Here is an 11525-nt window from a genome sequence, read left to right as displayed (position 1 = left end):
AAATCTTGGAAGCAATATAATTTCATGGTGTTCAAGGAAATCAACCTAGAGTAACACGGTCTTGCACCAAAGCATGGTGCAAATATTTGAGAAATATGTAAATGGAACTAAAGGGTATCCACCTGTTTCAAAAATAGAAAAAGCTTGACCTACAGCCATCTCCTTTTCAGTTGTGAGATAACACTAGAAATACATATTGAAAAATGATCGCCTAGCATAACCAAACAAAACACATAGAAATCAATCTTCACTATATCCATGCGCAATTTACATCAAAGCAATTAAGGCCAGCATTCTTCCCAGTGGCAATGAGTTAACATCACATTTTATTTAATTTTCATGAGATGATTTTCAATCTTAGGTTTTTCTAGAAAATCCATTTCAAAATAATTCAGGATCTTCCTTTTTTTTAAAATAAAAATTCTCAAAATAATTTATTTTAAAATATTATCATGATTTTGAGGGACATCAGTTTTAAATCAGGGGATAGGAATTCAGATTCTTCATTTATTTCACAAAAAAATGTCTAAAATGGTCCAAATCAATGAAAAAGTATAATTTTAGAAAAATAAACTTTATTCAAATTTTGATTTTTTATTAATCTCTGATTATGATGCTCTCCTTAAAATTACAATAATTCTAAATTCCTAGAAGTAAATGACTACGATAATATGGATAATATGAACTATGCTCATGGTCCTGATGGAATTGTATGATATATGATGATAGCACGTCATCACATCCTTTTAACATACAGTTCATAGATAAAAAATAACATTCTGACCTCACTAAAAGTTATATATTTGAGTACGATGATGAGTACAGATTTAATCCACAAAGAGCTAATGTTGACCTTTATAATAGTTAACTCGACCAAACTGTATCAAATTGGATAGAAAGAGGTAATAATTTGAACATATTAATATAGTTTGTATAATAAATATTAAAATATAATTAAAAAAAATATATCAAAATCAGATTAACATTAATAATTATTATATTGTTTTTTGTGTGGGGAGATTATTTTTACATTTTCAGAAAGATAATAAGGATTATAATAATTATTTTTACAATTTGAATATATTTTAAATGAAAATAAAGTCAATGAAGACTTCAAAAAATTGACTTTTACCTACTCGTATGCTTTAGGCGAATCAAGGGTTAAATAATTTTACGGAAATAATGTCTTCAGAAACTAAAAAGAGAAATAAGAATTATGGAGTTATGAATAGATCGGAATTCTTAAAGAAGTTATGAAGGTATTTGCAAAGTCAATGCATTATAAATTACCTTATTTGCTGCATCAAATCAAAGTCAAGGAATTCACTGGGAAATTGATGTCAGACTTGAACTAATAAACTATGGATGTAAATATTTGGAAGAGATTCAAGTATCAAGATATGCCTCTCAAAAGTCAACACCCTAAAATTGACAAACATAAGAATGTGGCTGTCAAACCTCAACATAATTGCATGTAATTTGTACCTATGGGAAGATAAATAAAAAACACACCTATTTCACTTATTGGTTGAGAGATGAGAGAAAAATCCATGGATAAAGTGACCGTTAGAAAACACGGTGAATTTGGGGGGAAAAGGGCGTTGATTGAATCCAAATCTCTATGATTAGAAAATTAGCTCATTTTAAATAACAAGCAAAAATAAATACATCTCTTTTATTCATAAATACAAAAAACTAGTTTACCACCTTGGTCTTTGTTTTTGTATGTCGGCGAAAATTGTGAATCCTCTTTTTAACGGACTGCACTGAGTCATGTTTCTTGGTTCAGAAATAGAAATTCAAATATCTATATTTATGAACAAAGGAACAATAAGACACTTAATTGGTAGAGTATTTCTAGGTATGTTTGCTGTGAAGAGAGAAAACAGCTTAAAACGTTCTAGGACATTTCTCTCTTTAAATGAAGATGGATGGTTGAGATGATGCCACATGGTGCCATGAGTGCGCACATCGTGGGGTCCACAGTGATTGCCCTTTTCAAAGAATCGTCAGCCTTGATTCTACATCTGATGTTTCGCGTTCTTTTAAGTGTACCTACACACAGCTTCCAAATAGTCATTCCCATATGGAAATAGTTTAGTTTTTGGAAGAGTATATAATGTTCATACTGATAATTAGTTCAAAATGAGCCATCTCAAAATGACCATTGTGGCCCACAAATGGGCCGCCCCTATGGCACGTGGGGGTTGTGATGAGCCTGTGGTATTGTGCTAGCTTGTTGGAGGCTCCAGGCTAGAACTGTCATGCCACTGCCACCTTGGGTCCATGCATGTGGTAATTTTGCTTTTTTAGGCCTTCTTAATTCCTGAAAAATTCAGAAAAAGTAATATAAATTTGAAAATTCATATCTTTTAATTTATAAGGACTTTTACGTAAATTTTCTTTATAGGTTTCTAAATTTGATCTGCTTTAAATTTATGCCACCAGAAATAAATGATTAAAGAAAACGTGATTAGTTTATAGGAATGGATAGTTTACTTTGAAAGTTGACTTTGATTATTCTAATTCTCTTCCTCTTCTTGTGGCTTCCCTTTTCATCCACTTAAGTCCTAAAATAACTAAATTCAATAAATGTGGTTAATTTCAAATGATTTGATCCTGGGAAACGTCACATAAAATGATATATTTGAACTCAAAATATCATAAAAATAATGATAACATGCATCATAATTATGGAACTTAGGCATTTTAAATAATGAATGCTGATATAAATGAATGTACGTGATGCATGTTACCAAGTTACAACTAAATTGTCGATCAATGTCTCATTTGAATTCATTAACGCAAATCATATTCAGTATTTGTGTATGATGTTATAATTAAGCCCATGGATACGTGAAATTAGGTTCAAATTATCATGAGATTATACTGAGGTGATTACTTGTCCTAAATCATGTATATTAAATATATGTACTCATTGGATACTTAACAAGGAGAAGAAAATATACCAATAGAATAGCAAGATAAAGAAAATATCAACTCTAGTTGATAAAGATAAGTGTCTCCTATGTGTGGAGATATTTAGGAGTCCCCACATGGTTCACCTAGTTGTAGGGACTCCTGAGGAAAATATTTAGGAGTCCCTAAATGTATACTCCTGAGGAAAATAGTTCACCTAGTTGATTGGAAAATAGTTCAAGATAAATGTATCCCTACATGGTTCTATATCTAAATTTTAACCATGTTGATTCACATCTTGGTTGTCCAAGTGTTCCTTAAACTTCAGACACCATATACATTATATGGGTCAAAGGGTGTATTTTGAGTATGATATACGAGTCCCCCAGCACAAGATTCAAAATAGGCTTATCTGGAATGCAGAGACATATCTTTGAGGATGATAATGTTGTCAAGATGGAGTCATTTTCCCTCTATCTAATATGAAATGGTTAAAGATGATGTGACGAAACCCTTGGCTAGGCAACCCATGTGTCGGTGACTCAACTAGGTTAAATATATCTATTGTTAATTAATCCATGTGTCATAATTAATCAATTAGGTTCAAGATTAAAGGGTTATTATTATTTTAGAGTCACTACATATATGGGACCAGAGGGACAAAATCACACTATTCCTTGGGCATCAGATGATATACTTAAAGTGCAAACGTTTGTTATAAAAAAAATATACTTAAAGTGCATAAAAGGACCAAAAGTCCTAAATGATACAAACATATGTAAGTCTTTCCTTGGGAGCCCCCCATCCTCTCTTGCTTCAGTAACATCCTCTCTCCTGGTGGGACTGGAAAGGCAAGTAGATCTAACTGGATCTACAGCAGCATTGATCAAGAAGGGAGGGATGGGATATGATGTATCGAGGAGCCTGTGGATATATTTAAGTGCAGGTTTAGTTGACTCAGTCAAGGATTCGAGTGATTTACAACTCCTCAATGGAAATATGAATTGTTATCGAATTTAATTTAACGTGTCAAGTATATCTCAGGAATATGAACCTGCAACAATTGATAAAGAGAAAACACATCTTCTAACATCTTAGAAATGAACATTTAAAGCTTACTGAACAAGAAAATGTACAAGTAATAATATGAGTTTGAAATTGATTAACCTAGGAAGTAACCCAATTGTAATAAAATATTCAGTAATATTAGTAAAGAGAAGTACAAGACTCTGAATTAAATGTATACGTAAAATTATACTTCTTTTGTATAAAATAATAATATTAATAAAGAATATGGATAATCAAATTTAATAGAAAGTTTTAAGTAAATTTATCCTAAACAGGCATTTGTAGAAGATTTTCATATTGAATGTAAACATAATATTTTTCATCGAATTATTCGATTGGATCATAAAAAGATTTTAGTAAGATGAATTGCTTTTAAATAATGCAGGAATAAGCTGTTTGAGACATTTTATGCTTGACAAATATTAAAAAGTGAAAAGAGGAGCAGACTGATCTTCATAGGCATTAAGACTAATTTCTAGGTTCAAGGAAAAAAGTCATTGTTGATGGAATCTGATACGAACCTTGATCTACGATCGTATCAGAAGGAGGTTGGAGGACGAGACAAGATAGACGTTCCCGGGGTAGGAGAGTTGAAACGGGAATGAAGAGAGAGGTCGAACATATGGGAACAGGGATCGACCGGGGACGACCGCCTGATGACGTGGTGAAGGGTTGACGATCGCGGGGACCGGGATTGCCGGAGACTAGAAGGGAACCGGCAGGGGTAGGGATCGGATTGGAGGGGAGCCGGCTGAAGATCCGGTGAGACGATCACGGGAATAGGGGATCGCTGGACGGTCAAGGGGACGGGACCGGGACAGGGAAGATCGAGATAATGAGCCAAGAGGATGATCTTACCATAAGTCTTGACTGCCCTCCTCAAGGGAGGGCTACACATATAAGAAAATGAAGCAATCTACCCTAAACATGAAATTACAAAAATGCCCCTAATGGGTTAAATTCCTAAGATACCCTTTGGTCGTATCGGAATCCTTCCAAAGGACAACCCTTAGGCTTCAGAAACTTAGAAACAAAAACTTCATGCGGATGGAATTTGGAAATATTTCTTAGGAATACACCACACCTTCCACAACTAATTTGAACCAATCTGGAGCTGATACAAGTGATAAGAAAATATGTCTATTTTAAATGCAGCTTGAAAAAAATTACATGATAGTATGAAATAGCCCATGAATTATGTAATGAACAAAAAATTGACATTGGAGACCCTTTGTAAATTACTCTCCTGCTTGATTTAGTATGATGGGCCAGGTCTGGAGGTCATTCTTTCATTTCATTGTATCATTCTTTTATGCTGAGATCGTGTGGCTAAAAATATTTTAGATTTGGCAAGATTTAATCCTCACCTCAAATGTGCAATTCAAGAATGAAGCGATTATTACCCCCTAACGATATTTACAAGGGTTTTGTTATTGGTTACTGGTCAGTCTCATCCAGAAATAAAACATTTTGGATACATGAGATTGTATATTCATAAATAAAACACAAGGAATCACCATTATGGCTCCAATCTAATCGAAAAAAACATAATATCTCAACATATGGACAAAATACCCTCGGAGATGAAATCTTATGTAGAAAATTCCTTTATGCATCCTCTGCCACTAGAATGACATCGTTTTACAAGAAAATCTCTATCCCAAATCCCTCTAGCGAGGGCTTAATTCCTTCCACTCACATTGTCTCCATTAGGAACGAATGAAAAAATCATGTCCGCTAAATGACGAAAGTTGATCATAGATACAGCAACAAGTTGGGACCTACGTTCAGGTACTACGTAAAAATCCTAGAAAGCAAAAAAATAATCACCCAAAAAGATAAGAATAGAAAAATCACCCAAAAATATCAAACATAAGAATAGAAAAATCACCCAAAAAGATAATCGCAGCATAATTACAATACACGATAATTCGGAAAGTTTTCCGTACAAAAAATAGTTTAATGCCCTCAAGAGAGAAGAAAATTTGTGTAGGTCGCACTGACCTAGAGAACACCCAGGCAACCGCAGGCAAAAGTGCAAGCCAGATATCTGCTAATCAACCCTGGAAAATTATCCATATCCAGCGTCACATGACGAGAAAAATCAAGCAAAAATAAATTCCCCTGAAGTTTTTCTCATACCTGATGAATTCCAAGGAATGAAAATTGTTGTAAGGCTGTAGATGAAAATCTAACCCACGAGACGAGAAACTCAAAATACTGAGTGAACGCAAGGCAAGGAACAGCTAATCACGATAAAGCCTGGTCGGAGATGTTGCACTGCCCGAGAAGCGATCTCACACGGAACTGTGAAATAGAAGGAAGTCAGATCTAATGTTTGTCACAGATGGGAGGACGATGACGATGACCACGAAAACGATGAAATTTATAAGTCTCCGCGTTTGCCCTTGCCAGAATGATGACAATTACGATTTTGTCATCCTCTGCAAACACTAGTTAGAGCCAATTGTCAAAGGAAGAAGTTAATAGAGCTCAGAGTCAACCTTGACATCAAGGCAGGAGTCGTTGACCATGGTTTTTAACTGGGAGACTATGCCCGCGTCTCGCAGCCTTGAAACCCGAGAGGACGATGTTGGACAATTCGGTTGCGTCAAGTTGATGATGCACCAGACTGTAACTGTTCTAAGCATGATGTCACTGCTTAGCAAGAGTTTCAACAGGACGGGAGGCGAATCCTCTCCGGGCGGAAGAAGGTTGCCGATCACTGCTTCCTTGTGAAAGTCTCTTCCTGCGGCGATGTTGGCAAGGACAAACATTGCCTGTGGGCAAGAAATATAAGGTTAGACCCCTCCCTCTCAGATCAAATCTTCATCTCCCTCTCTTTTTTTCAGATTTCTCTCCCTCTCTCTTCCAGATTTATAAATATCAAATCACTCTCTCTTTCATCTTTATCTCTCTTTTTCAGATCTCTCTCTTTCTCCCTTTCATATACCTGTCCCTTTCAGATATCTCTCATATCTCTCTCACTCTAGGATCTTTCTCCCTCATATCTCTCTCTATTTCAGATCCATCTCCCTCATACTTCAGACCTTTCTCCCTCAAATCTGTCTCTATTTCAGATCTCTTACCTCATCTTTCTCTCTCTCTCTCCCTCTACCAATCTAACTCCTAAGAAAAGAAATTTCCACGGAGGAATATTACCTGTGTGCACACTTCAGGGAATGAAGTCTGCAATTGTCCAACGACAGCATCAAGAACTCCAGCATATTTTCTTAAGATAGTATCAATTGATTCGACACAGCCGTCAACCAGATTGCGTATGAGTGCCAACGCTAGCTCCTGGACCCTTGGTTCCAGATCTGAGATGAAAAGTTTTCATAAATTTACGTCGTAGCCCTTCCAGCGGGCCGGGAATTTGGACAGATGGAGGATGACTTTTACCAGATATTAGGCTAACTAGTGCATTTTCTGAGAGTTCGAAGATTATGCGCTCTCTGCATACTTTGTCAGCGTTAAATGCCAAATTTCTTAGGGCCCACACGGCATTTAATCGGAGTTCGGAATCCGTCGACTTGGATAGTTTGACAAACTGCTTAACACATCCGCTCTCAATAAAGATTGCTTTGCTGGCCTTAAAATTGACAACAACGTTGCATATAGCTTTTAGAGCAGCGGCCTGAAAAATTCATGCCCAATTAAATGGAAGCAGATACTTCAAAATGAAATAACGACAGGCACACCTGTACAGGAATGGAGGAATCCTGGAGAAGCTGGACAAGGCCATGAACTGTTGATTCAGTGGAAAAATGACCTGCGAACAGGCTCTGAAAAAAATTAATGAGTGATCTCTGAGCGTGATGACCTCTGGATAAGAATAAATAACGCAAAAAAAGTTTCAAGGAAGCCCACCTTCACAGAGCGAGAGATACTTGAAATAAGACGACATGCAGCAATTCGGACATCAGCACATTCATGTCTTAGAGCATTAAAAACTAAATCTAGTACCTGTTCCAGTAATGGCAGAAAATGTCAAGTCAACTCCACAAATTAAGGGTAAGTAGTAGCAGCGAAAATAAACGATAAAACATTAGTCATATATTTCCTCCAAAATATCCGGGCATCAGCAATGAAACATAAGGTCTTAAAACGATTCAATCAGAAGACTTTTTTTGTAATTTAATCAATAAAATAATTTAAAAACCCAGGTTTTCAAAATATTCCAGATGTTCTGTTTTTTAAATTTAGACAAAAGCATCCTCATTTTCATTAATCTCCTTCAAATACCGTACCGCAGAAGACATCACGTGATCTCTGCTCTTTTCATATCTTGAGCATAATTCAGCAAGTGCAAGCAGAATTCCTTGAAGCCGCCTTCCGTTTATGTCACTTCGGTGTAAAGAGTCGCAAAGCTTTTGAATAACATTCATTGAAAGAGCTTGTTTGTGCAAATCTTCCTTATCTTCGACCAGACTTACCAAAGTAAAAAGGGCTTCATCCCCAACTTGGCTGTATTCTTCTAAAAGTTCGCTCAAAATTAAAATAAGTTTGGTTCTTATTTCAAGTTCCTGAATATGGCGAGGTGAAGCCTTTCCAATAGCAATCAAGCATGCGCAAGAAAGAAACCTTGTCCTTGGGTATCTATCTTTCATCATTCCAACTATGAGATTCACTGCCCTTCCATCGTTGATTGTAGACAAATGAGATGCGATTTCAGAGTTGTCCTTGACAACCGTCGTAATAGAATCCAAGCTGGATTCTCTCTGACAAAGAGAACCTTCAAGCAACGAAACAAGCCTTTGCAAAACGCCAGCATGGCACAGTGCCTTTTGTTCCTCCCTAGACTTACATGAATGTTTGATGATGCTCGCAGCAAGGTCTGCCAAGTTCTCATTCTTATCGTTTAAAAGAAGCAGAATAAATTTCAAGTTTTCCTCTTCGAGAAAATCAAATTTAGGCGCTAGCTTTGATTGATAAATCATCCTTAAAGAACGTGCACCAGCATCCACGACCTGAAAAGAGCACAATAATTAAACAAGATTTCACACCAGGTCAAAATAAGATATATTCATTAACATGCCAGAACAAAAATAAGAAAATCTCGTCCAGCAGTCATCTTGCTCAGGCAGATAACAGAAAATCAAATATGCATGCATTTTAAATTAAGGTTCAATTATTTCTAGAGAGAAACAAATATGCAGATATGGTCTCTTCTGATATGCAAAAACATAAGTGGTGAAGGCCGACTAAAGTAGGAATGTCTGGCAACGCATGAGTCCCACACATGTTCAGTGGGTAAGGCCTCAGAGGTGGGAGGCAACTAGGACTGTTCTTGGTCATAATGAGAATAAGTAAATACTCGCCCCAGTTGGAGGAGTGGCAAGTAAATCGGAAAATTGGTAGAAGAGCTGCATTCGCCCAGAATCTTGTTGGTACTCTGGGCCAAGGTGTGATTCTCTTTATCTGCATGGTTGGTTGATCATGTATTGAGCGAGAAAGGATTGATAGTATTCGTGGATTACTAAAAAATGAAACTGATTGATTTTCTTCATCAAAAACATACCATTTGGTATCATAGCAAAGGTCTTGGACATGATGACATTCAACGAATCAGAATCACAAATGGAGATATGAGAAAAGAATCCGCAGGCAAAGGAGCAGCAAAATAAGAACGAAATGCAGAAGTCAAGGGAAGATGCACCAAAAATAATAGCATAACTGATTCAAATATTCAACAAGGGAATGAACGCTTAAAGTTGAGAAATCTGGATGAAGAGCAAGGACAAGAAGTTCAATATGTTGCTTACTTCAAAAGTCCGAACTGAAGGAAAAGGAGCACAACTGACACAAGGCATTGCCTACTGTGACCCCGCCTACCGCATACAAGATCGGAGGGCAAATCTTCAGGGGAGAAGATTTGGAAAGAAGGATCAGAGGGATGGAAAAATATTCCAAGTTGAATCAAATTTCTGAAGATCAAAGGTTGGAGCATCGGATGAGTTACCTGGAGGGACCACCACTATAGCAGTACATTTGGCTGGAGGATGGATATACGTTCAAGAGCTGAAGCGATTTCAAAATTCATATTGGAAAGCAATTCAGCAAGAAGCTGTACAACAACACCTTGCATCAATTTATGGGACAGTGAGGGAATACATGGACAAATAGGAAAAGGTTATATGTGCACCTACAGCTGATTGAAGAATACATCATGGAAAAGGAATTACTCAAAGGATAGAAGCAGGAAATTCACGGAGAACTGTGACGAGGAAATTCAGGCAATGATTATAACAGTAGACTGAGAAATTCAAGCCTTGCATCAAGAGTGGGAAAAAGGACAATGGCCTTTACAAAAGAAACAACGGAATCCATGGCAACAGAAGATGATCAAGTCTACTGAAAATATTGGGGGGGGGGAGGGGGGGGAAGAAAGAAATCCTCAGGACAACTATCCAAGCCATGAGCAGGCTAAAGTAGGCGTGGGGATCAGGAAATCAAGGAGAAGTGAGCTCAGGGTAGACATCTAAGCACAGACAACGCCTAATGTTCATACCAGAGTTGCGGAGAAAGGGGATTGTGCTAGTATTTTGATGAGAAATTTGGGCCTGGATGGGTTACAAGAAACGACTCCAAACTCTGATCATTCATGCTGAGGAAAAGGAAAAAGTCAAACACAGTAAGAACAAAGAGCCCACAAGAAAAACTGGAGAGGATGGGCAAGCAAACGAGCTTCTCTCTGTCCATCATGAGATGAACTGACTCCGAAGGCCATGAAGATTAGGGAGAAATCAAAGGATGGGAAGTATCCGTCCTCATTGACAGCGGGGCATAAGTTTCTGTGCACCGAATTGATTGATTTTTTTCATCAAGAACGTACCACGTTTTCCAAAGTGGAGATAAGAAATAAGAGATTTCCAACCGGAGAGGGACGAAAGATCATGTCAACAAAATACAGGCAAACGAAACTAATATAGAAACCAAAATTCCGCCGCTGAATCAAATTAAGACGCTAGCGCGATCAGTAGCCTCACTAATCTTTTCAAGAAGAGTAATTGTCAGAAACGAGTGTTTTTCATGAACAATTTAACCGCACAACGAGAGGAAACGCCGCCAAATACAGTAAACATGCAGGAGAATGAAATAAACCGAAAAAAAAAAAGAATCTGAAACCTTTTCTTCAGGGCTGGAGAGAAGTCTTATAAGATGCGGCACAGCTCCAGCGTTGAGCACGGCCTGAACTCCATCATCCACGCCGCAAGAAAAGCTACCGATCGCCGCAGCAGACTGTACGATGATATTAGAGGCCGTGCAGCTCTCTCCGCCTTCCAAAGCAGCCGCTAATATGGAAACAATCCTCGGAACCGCGCCGAGCTGCAGATAAATCACCTTCTTCGTCTTGTTACCGATGATCTGGTTCTTCAGATCTCTCAAAACCTTCAAATTCGCTTCTCCTCCGCCTTCCACATCCGCAAACCCTAGCCTTTCCACCAGCTCCTCCGGCCGGCAGTTCATCATCGAAGCCGGCATCTCGCCCCTCAATTTCTACACCGTCTCCGCCGATCGACGAGCTCTCAATCTTC

The 11525-nt window shown here is 37.6% G+C and overlaps 1 protein-coding gene across 4 annotated transcripts; it reads right to left on the bottom strand.

The window, feature by feature from the left end:
- Positions 1–1792: 1792 nt before the first annotated feature.
- On the bottom strand, positions 1793–11525 carry LOC144702005 (ARM repeat superfamily protein). Of its 4 annotated transcripts, XM_078573855.1 has the most exons (11): positions 11116–11525; positions 8238–8957; positions 7858–7953; positions 7689–7772; positions 7390–7624; positions 7150–7307; positions 6492–6767; positions 6130–6294; positions 5992–6050; positions 2130–3843; positions 1793–2055 (listed from the first exon to the last, which is right to left on the bottom strand). In XM_078573855.1, the coding sequence occupies exons 1-8, from the start codon at positions 11470–11472 to the stop codon at positions 6238–6240; spliced, it is 1983 nt and encodes a 660-aa protein (XP_078429981.1). In that variant the 5' UTR covers positions 11473–11525; the 3' UTR covers positions 1793–2055; positions 2130–3843; positions 5992–6050; positions 6130–6237. The 4 variants fall into 4 exon arrangements, with proteins under 4 accessions (XP_078429981.1, XP_078429982.1, XP_078429983.1 ...); XM_078573856.1 differs by lacking the exons at positions 1793–2055; positions 2130–3843 and adding an exon at positions 5521–5794; XM_078573857.1 differs by lacking the exons at positions 1793–2055; positions 2130–3843; positions 11116–11525 and adding exons at positions 9753–9846; positions 9950–10040 and having other exon boundaries at positions 5841–6050.

The sequence above is a fragment of the Wolffia australiana genome, chromosome 4 (assembly GCF_029677425.1).
Source record: "Wolffia australiana isolate 7733 chromosome 4, ASM2967742v1".
Lineage (NCBI taxonomy): Eukaryota > Viridiplantae > Streptophyta > Magnoliopsida > Alismatales > Araceae > Wolffia > Wolffia australiana.
This window is presented reverse-complemented; position numbering and strand designations above follow the sequence as displayed.

Coding starts and splice junctions, on each gene's coding strand:
- LOC144702005 (XM_078573855.1), bottom strand. CDS start 11,472: ATGCCGGCTTCGATGATGAACTGCCGGCCGGAGGAGCTGGTGGAAAGG. Junction 7,773..7,857: donor GTATCTCTCGCTCTGTGAAG/GTGGGCTTCCTT, acceptor AATTTTTTTCAG/AGCCTGTTCGCAGGTCATTT. Junction 6,295..6,491: donor ACTCCTGCCTTGATGTCAAG/GTTGACTCTGAG, acceptor TCTATTTCACAG/TTCCGTGTGAGATCGCTTCT.